Source organism: Geotrypetes seraphini, chromosome 18 (genome assembly GCF_902459505.1).
Source record: "Geotrypetes seraphini chromosome 18, aGeoSer1.1, whole genome shotgun sequence".
In the NCBI taxonomy this organism is placed as follows: Eukaryota; Metazoa; Chordata; class Amphibia; order Gymnophiona; family Dermophiidae; genus Geotrypetes; species Geotrypetes seraphini.
The window spans coordinates 24,669,247-24,686,298 of record NC_047101.1 but is presented as its reverse complement, the minus strand read 5'-3'; the positions used below and the strand labels follow the sequence as shown (position 1 = coordinate 24,686,298).

The 17,052-nt window shown below is 45.0% G+C and overlaps 1 protein-coding gene across 3 annotated transcripts in view; it reads right to left on the bottom strand.

Annotated features, from left to right (window-relative positions):
• Positions 1-17,052, bottom strand: part of FLT4 (fms related receptor tyrosine kinase 4) — a 266,815-nt gene that overhangs the window by 179,746 nt on the left and 70,017 nt on the right. For 2 of the 3 annotated variants that reach the window (XM_033927003.1, XM_033927002.1), the window contains exon 2: positions 2,259-2,355. In XM_033927003.1, coding sequence (XP_033782894.1) covers positions 2,259-2,355 — 97 coding nt within the window. Of the gene's footprint in view, positions 1-2,258; positions 2,356-17,052 lie in introns of those variants that run through there. The other variant, XM_033927004.1, reaches the window with a different exon arrangement.

Here is a 17,052-nt window from a genome sequence, read left to right as displayed (position 1 = left end):
AAACTCTATCCGAAAGCAATTGCTGTGCACACAGACTGAGATGGGCAACACAGAGACGGGACCAAGGCGCAGCCAAGAGCAAGATTTTCACCCGTCCTTGATTTTATTGGGCATGCTTCATTGCACCCTGCTCAGCGTTGCAGATGAAAGGAGACAGACATGCTTTTGAACACCTAAGCAAAATAAACGTTCACCCCCCTGGATTCTATAAAGGATGCCCAAGTTTGGGCACAGATAAATGAGTAAACAAGCAGTTAGCAATCAGTAATTGTCTAACAATCAATGATAATTGACACTGATTTGGATTTGCACGCATAACTGGCTGTTCGCAATACAGTAAAGATCTGTGCCCCAAATCCGCTTGGGCACAACCCAGAAAGGGGTGTGGCCATGGGAGGAGCATGGGTGGGTCAGGGGCAATCCAATGAATTATGATCGCCCAAGTTATGTGCCAGGATTTACACCAGCTCTCTGCTGGTGGGCTTTTCCATAAAGGGCGCGTATTCCAGAGCGCCCTCTAAAGAGCAGCACTGAGGACTGCTTTCGACTCCTAACTCCTTTCTGCATCCAAATATTGTCGCTTACTACCCATCCCTATGGCCATTTTAGAAAACCATTGAAGACCTATCTTTTTTCTAAATATTTGACTGTTTAACGAATCATCTTATTTCATGTAACATGTTTACTTTTATAACTTTTTGTAAACCGCGTTGAACTTCTGGTTAGGCGGTCAACAAGCACAATGTTATGTTATGTATGTTATGCGTCTGTCTGTCCAAGTTAGATTGTAAGCTCTTCGGAGCAGGGACTGTCTATAAATGTCGAAATGTACAGCGCTGCATACACCTTTCAGCACTATATCAGTGATAAGTAGTAGTAGTAATACTGGTAGAGCTGTTGCCTCTGCACCCAGAGGTTGTGAGATCAAATCCCAGTGCTGCTCCTTGTGACCCTGGGCAAGTCACTTAATCCTCCAGTGCCCACCGCATTGAAATGCCAAAGCGACAGAAAGGCAGTATACAAGTCCCCTTTCCTTTCATCAAGCCCAGTATCCTGTTTCCAACAGTGGTCAACCAAGGTCGCAAGTACCTGGCAGAAACCCAAATAGTAGAAACATTCCAGAGCTCAGATTGTGATGTCATAAAGCCTGATTCCACCAATGCCTAAGAGCCATCCTCATCAGTGATGTCACAATGCCTTGATTATCCTATACTCAGCTCACATAAGAATTGCCATACTAGGACAGGGTGAAGGTGTGGCTCACTGGTTGAGCTGTTACAGCCTCTGAACCCAGAGGTTGTGAGATCAAATCCCGGTGCCGCTCCTTGTGACCCTTGGCAGGTCACTTAATCCTCCAGTGCCCACCGCTTTGAAATGCCAAAGCCACAAAAAGATGGCATACAAGTCCTCTCTCCCTTTAAATGGCGCCAGTAGATGCCTAAGTTAAGTCCAAAATGCTGTTTAAAAGTGGACGTAAAACAAAATTAAAGGTGTCTTATTGTCCCCTAAAAAAAATGGCACCAAATCACACTTCCAGTGGTGCTTTATGACGTCTAGTGCCACTGTAGGCGTGGTTAATGCCAGGAGTGGCGTTAAGCATCATAAAACACCTTCATAAGCGTGATTCAGGTAAAAGGTAGACGTGCCAGATTACCTCTTTGAAAAAAAAGAGGACACCTGGCTCCGCCCAATTCCACCTCCAGTCTCGCCACCGGCTCCGCCCCATTCCTCCCCCAGCCCTGACCCCACATGAACCTCCCCGAGCTCGGAGGCCGCATTTGGCAGCCTTTGCGCATGCGCGGATGCAAATGCAATGACATCACACACATGCGCATCACATCATCACAGTGACGGCCGCAAATGCATAAAGGCTTCCAGACGTGGCCTCCGAGCTCAGGACTTCCAAAACCCGGACAAACTGCCGGGTTTTGGAAATCCCTCCAGGTGCCTGGACAGTCCTCTATAAAGAGGACATATCTGGGTTTTCCCAGACGTCTGGGAACCCTACGTTTATAGAATCGGGGCCCTACTGAATCTGGAATTCAATGCCTGTCTGCTACGTTTGTGTGGACAATTTCCTGCTCCCCTAGCTATCCACATGAGTTCCATTTGGTTAGATTTCAGAAGATATTCAGCAGATATTCAGATGGAATATCTGGACAAAGTTAAGTGTATAAACTTGTCCGGTTACCTTCTCTGCTCAGAGGTGCTGTGAACATCTACCTCCAAATGGTATGAATGTGAAATGTGCCTCTTACCTGCAGGTGATAGATAATGTATCCTTAGCACTGATCACAAATTCTTCTTCTGTGATGCTGATAGTGGGTGGAGTCATAGAATATCCACAAACCAGGTCTGCGGGAGGAAAGGGAAGGAAAATAAAAAAGTCATCTCCTGAAGCACGGAGTCATTGTTTCACATTAAGGCCCCCGATTCTGCAAATGGTGTCTATCTCCTAAGCGCCGTTGAGCGTGATTGTCAATCAACTGCTACAGTGTTTCGCCACTTCTTCAAGCCAAGTACCCCCTAAGTCTAACAAATATCAACCGAGTATCCCCGTCCAAGCTCTGCCCCAGACTCCATCCCCTAATAATTGTAATGCAATTTCTTCCATCCATTTTTCATTAACACACAATATAATCTTATTAATACATAATGGTAACCACAAAATTTTTTAAAAACCAACAAAGTACACTGTATGCAGAGAAAATGTTAATTATAATTTATATTCGGGGGGGGTTTTCCCAAGAAGTCAAGGCAGATGACTTTAAAATATGCAATGTCACCTCAGTAACAACTATAGCAAAATAGACAAATATAGTGCAAAATATAGACAGCAGATATAAATTCTCAAACACGGACATATTTCGATCACTAAATTGAAAATAAAATCATTTTTCCTACCTTTGCTGTCTGGCGATTTCATGAGTCTCTGGTTGCACTTCCTTCTGACTGTGCATCCAATATTTCTTTCTTTCTGTCTTCTGCACGCTTCCTCTCCTCTGGACCTCATTCCCTTCCCCCCTAAATCTCTTTCTGTCCCTCCATGAGTCCAACTTTTCTTCCTCTCTCCTCCACCCCTATTGGCAACATATCTCCCTCTCTCTCTCACTGTCCATCTGTCTTGAGAGATCCAGGCATCCAGGCAACATTTCTCCCTCTCTCATCCCCTGGAGCATGTGCAGCATTTTTCACCACAGCCCACCAGCCAGCCCCATGCCCATTTCTCCTTCAATCATCCCTCATCAGCACAATGCCACATCTCTCCCTCCATCACTATGTCCAACATTCCTCCCCCTTGCATCCCCTTCAATCTGTCCCTCTCCACCATATCCAACTTTTCTCCCTCTCATCCTTCTATTCCCCATGCATCTCTACCTCACTCCTCTCTCCTTCTATGCCCAATTTTCCTCTTTCTTCTTTTCCCCATGTGCACCATCTCGTTCCCTCTCACTCATACACTCATGCCCAACAATTCTCCTTTTCTATTCCCTCCCTCTTAAGTCCCAAGTTAGTGCCCCCTTCCTTCCTCCCTTCTGTGTCTCATGTTCATGCCACCTCTCTTCCTTCTGAGTTGAGCTCGTGCCCCTCCCCCTCCCTGCCTTCCAGTCATTATCCCAGAATCATGCCCCTCCAATGCCCCAATGTGTTCTTCCCCCCCTCTTTTCTCCCTTTGTCCTAGAAAGATCGTGTCCCCTTAATTGTTCAAGATGCACCCGCTCCATCTTCCTTCAGTGGCTTGTTGGGGGGACATGCAGCCAGCGATTCACATGCTACATGTGGCTGATCCTCAAGCCTTCCCTCTGACGTCAGCTACGTGCAGCTGCTGGCTGCGCATCCCCTCAACAAGCCACTGAAGGCAGAAGGAGCGAGAATGGCAAGGAGGTAACTGGGAACTTCCCTCTCCCCTCCCCCACTGACCCAGAAGGCTTTCCTAAGACATCAGCTCTGACATCGGAGGGAAGCCCTGTGGGTTGGCTTTGGAAGAGAGGGAGGTGAGGGGGAGCGGGCTGGAACTGGGGCAAACCATCCCCCTGCTCCCCCTTGCTACATTACTGCATCTAAGTCAAACCACGCCCAATATCCACCCTGAATCTGTCCCAAATGTGCCCCTAATTATGCCTACTTGCTGATAGATGCCTCAGTGTAGACACCTTCCTTGAAGGGTATCGTAACAATTGAGCGCAGGACAAAAGTGCTCCAACAAAGGCGTGCCAACAATTGCGCCTAGGACGTAAACGTACCGACGCTCCCGCAGCTTTAAAGCCATACTGGTAGCACTGTGAAGGAGGGTATAGGGGGAACCCCCCCAGAACATGTACAAGTCCTCACGCTCCTGTTGGGGGGAACCTCCCCAAGTACACTGAAAACTCCTGTTTTCCTTTCAGTTTTTGGTGGTCAGGGGTTTTCTCCCCCCACCCCCCTCAACGGAAGCGTGAAGACATGTACATGTAGAGGGGGGGTTCCCCCCACAGCGCTAACGGTAAGGCTTTAAAGCGGCAGGAGTATCGGCACGCATATGCCCTGCACGCAATTGTCTGCGTGGGATTGTCAGCGTGCCAAAGTCCAGCGTGCTTTTGACGGGTCACCGCCTTGAAGTGGTAGGTGTCTACCAGCTAATTATTATTTTTCTTTTAACATTTATTTATAAATTTTTTAATACGTACACAAAAGAAAAGAATAAACAGAAAAGAAATATCAAGAAATACAAGTGGCTGCATTACTAATTGCTACGAAGCTCAGATTATATTAAAATTGAGAACAATATGTATCTAAAATACTCCAACCTTTAGTATATGAAGATAAATGATGATATTTTAGTGCTATAATTTCTTCATGTTTTCTGTAGGCACATAAAGTATTCCACTGTTCATGATATGAAACTTTGAAATTATTTTCAATAATATGATAAGATCAAATTATCTAGAATAGGTGGGACCTATAGCAATATTAGGATCAGATGACCAGAGTACAATTCTGTAAGTTATGGGAACAGATACAGTAAATACATCCCAGATTTGAGACCAGTATTGAGCTAAATTAGTACAGAAGAAGATCAAATGCGACAACGTTCCAGGTGACTTGCTGCAAGTGCAGCATTTATCAGGTGTTTTCTGCAAAAGTTTTCCAAGTTTAGAAGGAGTGCAATATGCATTATGAGCGAATTAATTTGTAAATCATTTCTCATTGTTATATAATGGTGCTTTCAATTATCAGCACCGATTAAGCTATTTTTTTAAAAAAAATTATCTTAAGTTAGGTGCCCTGATGGACTAGGCTTGCTGATCTAGGCACCTGACTTAGGTGCTATTTATAGAATCTGGGCCTAAGAACAGGTCAGCTAACCACAGGTTTGAAGTATTAATAACAGGTGAACCTCCTTATTTAGCCCATTTCCCAACCTCATATACTCCATCTAGAACACTTAGATCTAAAAATCAAAAATGGCTCGTTGTTCCAACACACCGAGAAATATTAGAACTGCTACATTCTCAGTAAAAGGTCCGCAACCTTGGAATTCCTTGCCAGATTATTAAACACAATTGATAAGTTTAAAACAGATTTAAAGCATTTCTTTCTACAGATGCGTATCAAAATAGATAGCTAGTTCCAAGGTCCAGAGAGATGTCTGCAAGACATGAAAGGGTTTCCAATCTGTATTTTTCCTCCCCTCTTTCAATAAAACATTGCATTTCAATTTTATCCTTTATGTATGAGAGGCTCCTAAGAAAATTAAAGAGTCATGGGATAGGTGGCAAAGTTCAGTTGTGGATAAGGAATTGGTCATTGGATGGAAAACAGAGAGTAGGGTTAAATGGTCATTTTTCTCAATGGAGGAGAGTAAACAGTGGAATGCCGCAGGGGTCTGTACTGGGACCAGTGCTATTTAATTTATTTATACATGATCTGGAAATTGGAACGACAAGTGAGGTGATTAAATTTGCAGATGACACTAAACTGTTCAAAGTTGTTAAAATGCATGCAGATGGTGAAAAATTGCAGGCGGACCTTAGGAAATTGGAAGACTGGGCGTCCAAGTGGCAGATGAAATTTAAGGTGGATAAATGCAAAGCGATGCACATTGGGAAGAATAACCTGAATCACAGTTACCGGATGCTAGGGTCTACCTTGGGGGTTAACACCCAAGAAAAGGATCTGGGTATCATTGTAGACAATATGATGAAACCTTTTGCCCAATGTGTGGCAGCGGCCAAAAAAGCAAACAGGATGCTGGGAATTATTAAAAAAGGGATGGTTACCAAAACTAAAAATGTCATAATGCCTTTGTATTCGCTCCATGGTGCAACTTCATTTGGAGTATTGCGTTCAATTTTGGTCTCCTTATCTCAAGAAAGATATAGTGGCGCTAGAAAAGATTCAAAGAAGAGTGAGTAAGATGGTAAAGGAGATGGAACTCCTCTTGTATGAGGAAAGACTAAAATGGTTAGGGCTCTTCAGCTTGGAAAAGAGACGGATGAGGGGAGATATGATTGAAGTCTACAAAATCCTGAGTGGAGTAGAACGGGTACAAGTGGATCGATGTTTCACTCTGTCAAAAATTACAAAGGGGACACTTGAAGTTACAGGCAAATACTTTTAAAACCAATAGACTCAGAGAATAGTTAAGCTCTGGAACGCGTTGCCAGAGGTTGTGGTAAGAGTGGATAGCGTAGCTGGTTTTACGAAGGGTTTGGGCAAGTTCCTGGAGGAAAAGTCCATGGTCTGTTATTGAGAAAGACATGGGGGAAGCCACTGCTTGCCCTGTAGTGGTAGCATGGAATGTTGCTACTTTTTGGGGTTCTGGAATTTTTTGTTACTCTTTGGGATTCCAGAATCTTGCTATTCTTTAGGATTCTGAATGGAATGCTGCTATTCTTTGGGCTTTGGCCAGGTACTAGTGACCTGGATTGGCCACCGTGAGAATGGGCTACTGGGCTTGATGGACCTTTGTTCTGACCCAGTAAGGCTATTCTTATGTTCTAACCTGCAGGAAAGAGGAGGTATGGGGGTGATCCTAGATCACAGCAGAGAACAGTTACTCGGCTCCCTAATCCAGACCCTCTTTTCCTGTTGCTCTAACCCTGGTCTGACTGCCAATCACCCACAGACCCACCATTTCACTTTCTCAGGTTTCTACCTAGCCAGAATGATGCCCTTTATGACACACCTCTTGGTTCCCCCACCCTGCCTATTATTGCACAGTAGCCAAGAAAAAGAGACAATGAAAAGTGAGAAATTTTGCATCCCCTTCTTTCTTGCACCCTGTGCAGCTGAACTGCTCATACAGTGCTTGGTACGACCCTATACTTTATTTCATATATAAATTGAGCCCTGGTTATTGTATTTGAAATGTTATATAGTCATTTATGGTTCACGCTGGATTACAAAATAACATACACAATATTGCAACAATGACCAACACAGTAATCTTTATTGTAATCCACTTGAGTTTATGATGGAAAGGCAAGATAAGCTTTAAATTAGAAAATAAATACATTTTCTTTTTAATGATTTGGGGAAATCTGCTTGGAGATACTTTCAATCTCTCTAGCATCTGTAGTTGACCATTTCTGGGCCGTTGCCCAAGGCTTCATCAAAACAATTCCCAGCATGCACCTTTCCTAATTCTTTTTCCAAAACCATGATAAACCACTGAACCAGGAAAGATAACGCTTAAAAAAAAAAAAAAATCAACAGGCAACAGAAAAAGCAAAAGCTAGAAAACATCGATCAACAGAGGCACCAGAATGAAAGATTTCTTGCAGGCTGAGCAGTGAGAAAACCAATAACAATCTGTTTACACTGAGCGCAGCTCATGTGGATACAATTAAAACATGCCTTAAGGTAAAGCTGAGCCTTGGCTCCCAGAACATCTTTGGGCTTAAAGAACTATAATGAACCCCTACAAACATGAGATTAACCACTGCCATAAAGCACTGTCATGTTTAATTAACGATATAGCATGTGCATCACTGTCCACATTTCCTTGGATTAGCTGACTATAGGAATGATCATGTAAATCACATAATTCATTGTCTGTTAGGGAGGAGTAACTACACTGCAGAAATTTAGATTTAATTGAATTTTATTAAGGGGGATCATTTAATACTCGGTCATCAATGTTTTGAGCCTCATGATTAATCAGGATGATGAGGATGCATGTAAGACTTCATTCTATAAACGGCCCCCAAATCAGCAGCTGGCTACGAAAACGGCACCTACCACATGTCAAAGTTAGATGCCATTTATAGAATCATGCCTAGTGTGCCGAACTCAAATTAGGCACTGCTAGGCCGATTCCAGTTGGCCCAGGCGCCTGAGGCCCCACTTGTGGGCGGGGTTAGAGGCGCCTGGGCCAATCAGGTTCTAAGGCCAGCCATTCGTGGGATGGCTGGCCTGCCGAATGGACGGGCTTGGCACCCGTCCGTTCGGACATCATTTAAAGGTATGGGGAGGGTGATTGGGGGGGTCGAGGGGTTGGCGGGGGGGGGGGATCCGATCGGTGATTCGGGGGGGACGATCATGTGAGGGGGTGCGTTGAGGGCAGGAGGGTCTGGGATCCCTCCTGCCCGTATCTTAGTGAGGGTGGGGGTAGGGGGTTTGCCTGGGCATGAGGGCCTGGGATACAGGCCAGGATTAACCAATAGGCCAAGTAGGCACGTGCCTAAGGCCCTTAATGGTCAGGGGGGCCCGATGAAGGAAAGCATCAACATTGTTTTTTTCCAAACGGCGATGGGCCCCTCTAGCATTGATTGGCAACACGGGGCAACACGCCCCCCCCCCCCCCCATTGACGGAAAGTAAGACAAGCAAGCAACGCGGGTAAGAAAGACAACAGGAACTATAATTGTGCAAACGGTGCTGCTTGCCCAAAGCTTCCCTCTGATGCAGCTTCCTGTTTCTGCCTGGGCTCATGGTGGGGTGGGGTGGGCCTGGCAGGGGGACCCAGTGTACTTGTGTGCCTAGGGGCCCTTGATGAATTAATCCTGCCCTGTTGGGATCCCTACTGCCCGTATCTTAGTGGGGGTGGGGGGTTCACTGCCCAATCATAATCAGCAGGGGGGGTTCAAGATCACCGGGGCAAGAGGGCTTGGGTTCTCTTTTGCCCCGATTGTAATCAGCGGAGCCAGGAGGGCTTGGGATCTCTCCTGACCTGATGTTGTCGGTGGGGGTCGCAGGTCTCCGGGGCAGGAGGCCTTGGGCTCCCTCCTACCCCAATTATTGTAGGGAGGAGGGTGTGGATTCTGTTGTTTTTGACAGACACTGGTTACAGAATCCAGCTTTTAGGCGAAGAACTGTCTCCTCCTTCGCCTAAAAGCCCTTGTTTTGGGCGTTTGGGACTTAGGCTTTTTTTAGGTTGATTATATGGTGTAAGTTTATATGTAGTGGTGGTCTGTGCGTTTAAACAGCTGAACGTAGAGGCAGGCCATTATTTAAAAAATAAAAAAAAACCCTCCTTTTGGACGTTTTTTTTGATAATGGGCATTTTCCCTGCTTGTACTTTCAATGTTTAAAGCCTTAGGCCAAAAGGGGACTTAGCCATTTTTTTTTTATTATGCCCCTCAAACAGTTTTTTTTCTGAGGCCCTCCAAGTACCTACAAATCCAAAATGTGGCCCTGCAAAGGGTTTGCGTTTGAAACCACTGAGTTAATGCAATACCAAACCATTATTTTTATTTCGTATTTATATGCTGACTATCAAAGGAGGTTATCTCTTCTAAGTAGTTTACAACCTGGTACTTATGCATTTTTTCCCTGTCTATCCTGGTTGGCTCACAATTTATCTAGGGCAATGAAGGATTAAGTGAGTTGCCAAGGTCACAAGGAGTAACGTGGGGCTTAAACCCACAATCGCAGGGTGCTGAGGCTGTAGCTTTTACCACTAGGCCACTCCTTTCCTGCATTATTAAATGTTATATAACAAGCAAATTTTTTCGTAGGTGGGGGGGGGGGGCAAGGAACATAGATGAAAATTAGTTGAGACTTTAGGACACATGGAGAGGAATTTGGAGGCATGGTATTTCTCTCTACTGTACACGAACAGGATCTGACCTGGAAGGCTCAACCAGAACAGGAAAACAAAACAAAACAAAAGCATCTTTCTATATTTTGATGATCTTCTAGAACACGACATTTGCAGTGGGCGTGGGGGGAGTGAAATAAAGAGTCCAGTCTGTGAAAGTCTGTGCTGTCTTTCCAGTTCCTACAGATGCATCCTGCTCAACCCATCGGACAAGTCAAACAGGAAAAGTAAGACATGATCCGGGGGAGAGATGTGCGGATTGATCTCTCTTCCCTAGCAGAAAGCTTTGTCACCCGTAAGCTGCCAGCTGCGAGACAGGGATGCTTCACTTTTGTGGCCCCATCCATCCATCCATCATCCCAACCTACCCACCTCTTCTCGCTCTGCTGATTCCTAATGTTTAACAAGGGAGAGTTCATAGATTTTTCAGGGACAGAATCCCGTTCATTTCATAACATCAAATACATGAGTTCTCGGTCCAAAAAGTACTTGGATTGTATATTCTCCAGCATTGAATTTCCAGGGATAATATCAGTGGTGGTCAGTAAAACTCTGATTAGTGCTGGCTGAAAATTGGGCCCATAGATATCGTAAACATGATGTCTGCACAATACAGATGCTTAAATTATAGAGCCACTCTGCCTAGTACTGAAACTACAAATCCAGACTGATAGTACTAGTTCTAAATTGTCCCAATACTGGACCCTCCCACACTTTGAGAAGGAATATATAGAACCGTTTAAAACAAACTTCTACACATAATAATTTATATATAAGGTTTATTTTGTATGGATCTGAAGAACGCAACTGGGCACAGCATATTTCTGGTTGCTCGAGTCTCCATCAATGCATATTTTAATAAATTTTAAAATATTTTTATATATCTGTTGTAACTTTTCATATTTTTTTACATAATATAAAATTGTTCATGAAATCACCACCACAATACAAATGACACTCCTGAATAGGAATGCATTAAAGCATTATTTCCAACTAGTCTTTAAGCCCATTACATTAACGGGTGCTAGAATAGATGTGTCTGTCTGTCTTTCTGTAATTCTTTCTGTCTATGTCTCTCCCTGGCTCTCTGTCTGTCTGTCTTTCTTTCTCGCTCCTTGGCTGCTGTCTGTCTATCTTTCTGTCTGTCTCTCTGGTCCCCTGCCCCCTGTCTGCCTGTAATTCTGTCTGTGTCTCTCCCTGACCCCCTATCTGTCTGTCTTTCTTTCTTGCTCTTTGGCCGCTGCCTGTCTGTCTCTCTGGCCCCCTGTCTGTTTGTCATTCTTTCTGTCTGCGTCTCTCCCTGGCCTCTTGTCTGTCTCTCTCCCTGGCCCCCCTGCCTATCTTTCTCTGGCTCCCCGAACAAACCAAGATTTCCGCTTGCCCCCCAGCACACCCCTCCCTCCAAAGCAGCCCCTTTTCCCTTTCCCCCTCCACTTCCCTGTGCAGCAGTAGTAGCCGGACGCCTCGCAGCACCTGGAAGGACACTCTCCTGCCGTTGCTCTCACCGTCGCAAGTGCTGCAAGCCGCCACATGTGCCGCAAGCTGCCATGTGCCGTAAATGTAACATGGCACGAAGTAGAAATCATGGCGGTAGGGATCACACCATGTCAACTGCGCATGCGCGGGTAAGGGTTTTATTATAGAGGATGACACAGATATGTACTGAATAAATTCAAATGCTACTTATTCAACAAGATTGACGTCAGATGCAGAAGTAGCAACATTGATCCTTACACTAACTCCTCCTACAGACAAAGCGTGGATATTGAGACTTTTCTTTAAAAACAAAGAATTCCTTGGATGTAAAATTCAAATGTTCCCTGAACTTTCAAGACCGGGAGTCATCTCATTAGGGGCTATGTTTTACTTAAGGCACCCTTGTTAAATGTATAATTTGCTGCCATTCTATTAAGTATGTTTTCTTCGAGCCTCAGAAAATTAACTGCATTCTTGGCTTTATCTCGTTTGGATGGAGAAAAACCTTGAGCTCTGCAGAAAGAAAGTGCAACTCCAGTTCCAGCTGCATAGTCTAGAGCAGTGGTCTCCAACTCAAACCCTTTGCAGGGCCACATTTTGGATTTGTAGGTACGCGGAGGGCCTCAGAAAAAATAGTTAATGTCTTATTAAAGAAATTACAATTTTGCATGAGGTAAAACTCTTTATAGTTTATAAATCTTTCCTTTTGGCTAAGTCTTAAATATAATATTGTCATTTATAGCTAAAGAGACATATGATCAAGAAATGGTTATATTTTACTTCTGTGATTATGATAAACATACCGAGGGCCTCAAAATAGTACCGTGCGGGCTGCGAGTTTGAGACCACTGCTATAGGCTAAGGCTCTTTGCACCTGCATTGTGATGTCACAGAACTTTATGATTATAGAAACATAGTAATATGATGGCAGATAAAGGCCAAATGGCTCATCCAGAGAATCCACTATCTCCTTCTCTCCCTATTGGCTAAGGCTCTTAACATTTGCATCCCCTCTTCCTATAGGCTAAGACTCTTTACACCTGCACTGTGAGGTCATAGAGTTTTATGATTATAGAAACATGATGGCAGATAAAAGCCAAATGGCCCATCCAGAGCATTCACTATCTCCTCCTCTTCCTATTGACTAAGGCTCTTAATATTTGCATCTCCTCTTCCTATAGGCCACTGGTCTCCAACTGCAGGGCCACATTTTGGATTTGTAGGTACTTGGAGGGCCTCAGAAAAAAAACAGTTAATGTCTTATTAAAGAAACTAGTGTTTTAGCCCGTTACATTAACGGATGCTAGAGTAGATGTCTGTCTGTCTGTTTTTTGTTTTTTTTTATTTGTCTCTCTCTCCTTGGACGCTGTCATTCTTTCTGTCTGTGTCTTTCCCTGGCCCCCTGTCTGTCTATCTTTATTTCTAACTCTATCCTCTTCCTTCAATCCTGCATGTGCCCTTTTTTCTTTCTCCTCCCCACTTCCTTCCAACGTCTGCTCCCCCTGTCCTCCACACTTCCATTCAGTGTCTGTCTCCCTCTCTCTACCCCTTCCATCTACTATTCATCCTCTGTCTTGCCCCTTCCATTCACTGCCCTCTCTTCTCTTTCCATCCATGTCCGCCCTATCTCTCTCTGTTCCATATGGCCTCTCTCCATCTCCTCCTTCCTTTTCCCTTGGTCTGGCATACCTTCCTCCTTCCCTCCATGCCCTGCCATCTCTTCTTCCCTCCAAGCCATTCTCTCCCCCTCTGCTCCCTTTCCTCCTTGAACTACTTAATCGGGCAGCAGCAGCATTCACAATTCATTGCTGTTGCTGGCTTCAGGTCTTCCTCTCTGGCGGGTCCTGTCTTCATGAAAACAGGAAGTAGGCAGGACCGGCTAGAGAGGAAGGCCTGAAGCCGGCAACAGCAGCGAATTGTAAACGCTGCTGCTGCCTGAAGCACCCGAGGCAGACGCTTCTCTCCCCTCCCAGTCCAACCCCCGCTGACTTTACGACCCTCCCAGCGAGATGACTTTAATAACAAACCTCCCTCCAGCGTTGGCAGCCGCAGCACGCTAAACAGGCTGCTTCGCGGCTTTCTTCTGCTGTTGAGTCCCTCTGTCGCGTCATTGATGACGTCATCAGTGACGGGGCAGAGGGACTCAACTGCAGGAGAAAGCCGCGAAGCAGCCTGTTTAGTGTGCTGCGGCTGCCAACGCTGGAGGGAAGTTTGTGCTGGTATGTGCAGAAGCGGTATGTCCCTCCCCCCTCCAGTACCTGTGCAGCACTTTACGCGACATATCCTCCCACGATCCTGAGTCGGCCACAGCGCTTGCGTGTGGGCCCTAACCGCGCATCCGCTCTCCTGCCTGCCACGGACCTACGGATCACGGAACACGCAGGTGGGAGTGCGCATTGGCGACTAGCGTTTTATTATATAGGATGACAATTTTGCATGAGGCAAAACTGTTTATAGTTTATAAATCTTTCCTTTTGGCTAAGTGTTAATAATAATATTGTAATTTATAGCTAAACAGACATATGATCAAGAAACTGTTTTATTTTACTTTTGTGATTATGATAAACATACCGAGGGCCTCAAAATAGTACCTGGCGGGCTGCATGTGGCCCCCCAGACCGCGGGTTTGAGACTACTGGTCTATAGCATATCCTATGTTGTATAGAATTATACTTTTCCTTTTGACTCGCTTGTAAGAACCTCTTGGATCTATGGGCTCCTTTTACGAAGGCGTGTTAGGGCCTTAATGCGCAAAATAGCACGCACTAAAATGCCGCATGCGCTAGCCGCTACCGCCTCCTCTTGAGCAGGCGGTAGTTTTTCGGCTAGAGCGCGCCAATCCAGTGCATGCACTAAAAACGCTAGCGCGCCTTCGTAAAAGGAGCCCTATATGGAGGACTTGAGCTAATTTGACCGTTATGGCATTTCTTTTTCTAAGTTTTGTTGAAGTGTGGATGTTCCACACTTTAATACTGTAAAAGGTATTTGTTAAATATGCTTTCTGTACAAGTTGTACTTGGTATTACGTTTGAAAATCAATAAATAAATAATTAAGAAAAAAGAAAAGCTAACTTCTTATAAAAAAAAAAAAAAATTCTATTGCTTCCAAGGACTTCAGAGGTGACACTCACAAGGAGTGTGTGGCGCAGTGATTGGATCTACAGCCTCAGCACCCTGGGGTTGTGGGTTCAAACCCCGCGCTGCTCCTTGTGACCCTGGGCAAGTCACTTAATCCTCCAGAGCCCCAGGTACGTTAGATAGATTGTGAGCCCACCGGGACAGATAGGGAAAATGTTTGAGTACCTGAATAAATTCATGTAAACCCTTCTGAGCTTTTCTGGGAGAACAGTATAGAAAATTGAATAAATAAATAGTGTGAAAAGTTTCAGCCTCTGATAACCAGAGCTGGTATTGTGACATCATAATGCCTCATCTGCCAATAAGAGCCAGCCTCATCAGTGATGTCACAATGGCTTGATTGTCCTATTCGTGGTTCACTTTTACTACATTTTGATTTCTATAGTGGTGCAGTGGTTAAAGCTACAGCCTCAGCACCCTGAGGTTGTGGGTTCAAACCCCGCGCTGCTCCTTGTGACCCTGGGCAAGTCACTTAATCCTCCAGAGCCCCAGGTACTTTAGCTAGATTGTGAGCCTTCGGGACAGATAGGGAAGTTCTAAGTACCTGTATTTTATTGTAAACCACTTAGATTTGTAATATGCTTAAGCGGTATATCAAATGTCAATAAAACATAAGACTCAAACACAGATATCTGCAAACTTCAGAGCCTTTGGCCACACCTGTTTTATTTTTTTTTTTCTGAAAGTAGCTGAGTTACCAGGGCAAAAAGCTGCCTTGGTTCTCATTGGGAGGAGTGTGTGGCGCAGTGGTTGAAGCTACAGCCTCAGCACCCTGGGGTTGTGGGTTCAAATCCAGCGCTGCTCCTTGTGACCCTGGGCAAGTCACTTAATCCTCCAGAGCCCCAGGTACGTTAGATAGATTGTGAGTCCACCGGGACAGAGAGAGAAAATGCTTGAGTACCTGATTGTAAAAACCGCTTAGATAACCTTGATAGGCGGTATATAAAAACCTAATAAACTTGAAACTTGAAACAAGACCACGTCAATTGGAGTGGATAACCACCGTATCTCTTCATTAGTTCAAACTTTTTGTTTTCTTTACTTTAAAGTGCTTAACTTGTTTAAAGTGCTGAAGTAATCAATTTTCTTATTTAATTAGCCAGAGCTTTATAATATATCTTAAGAAACCGACACGAATCCATGTTTCGCCAAAAAGACTGTTTCAAGGCATGTAACACTCCCCCCACCCTCTCGCTCAAGTATGCTGCATTCAGAAACTTGACTTGTTATCTACTCCAATTGACTTAGGGCAGGGGTCTCAAAGTCCCTCCTCGAGGGCCGCAATCCAGTCGGGTTTTCAGGATTTCCCCAATGAATATGCATTGAAAGCAGTGCATGCACATAGATCTCATGCATATTCATTGGGGAAATCCTGAAAACCCGACTGGATTCCGGCCCTCGCGGACCAGAGTTGCCCATGTCTGACCTAAACCCTTGACTATTGCTGTAGGAAAGGGATCTCAAAGTCCCTCCTTGAGGGCCGCAATCCAGTCGGGTTTTCAGGATTTCCCCAATGAATATGCATTGAAAGCAGTGCATGCACATAGATCTCATGCATGTTCATTGGGGAAATCCTGAAAACCCGACTAGATTGCAGCCTTCAAGGAGGGACTTTGAGACCCAGATTCACTAACCTGCCTGATCCATGGCCGATCCGTGGCAGGCCAACAAATTCACCAAGGGTCAGCATGCAAATGGGGGCGATCGGAGGAATGCCCTCCACCGACCATATGGATTGCTAGTGAGCGATCCTGAAGCATGCGCAGACCATCTTCTTTGTCTGTAGATGATCTGCGCATGGTTACAGAGCTGTGAGCTGCTTTTTTTTTCCACTTTCTTAATACTTCGAGAGCCTGTGGTTGTAACCCGCTTTAAACCCGCGGGTTAAAACCATAGGCTCGCACTGCAGGGGTAGGGCAGGAGAGTCGGGGTGGCAAGACAGGTTCGGGGCGCAGGGCGGCGAGTCGGGGCAGGGAGCAGGGCGGCGAGAGGAGAGTAGGGGCAGCAAGGCAGGAGAAGTCGGCAGAGAGCAGGAAAGGTCGTGAGCCAGCCCAGTCGGTGTTCCTAAAAAAGTTTAGTGAATCGCGTCCTTCCTGCTTTGCATGCCATTTCCCCTCATTTGCATGCGCGGATCGGCCACGAGGTTAATGAATCGGGTCAGTTACGAAGTTACCTTTTCAATCTTGTTGAATAAGCAACACTTGAATTTATTCTGGTAAACAGTGCTTATTCTAAAAATACATTGTTACACAGTACCTATACGCTCTATACAGATGTGTACTGCACATAGAGACAAACCATTTCCATGCTGTTTAAAAGTGCGCTATTTCCATTACTGTCACCTAGTCACCCAATAAATATCACCCCATCAAAAAAATAGCACAATAGCTTAAAGCAATGATCTCTTCCTATTGT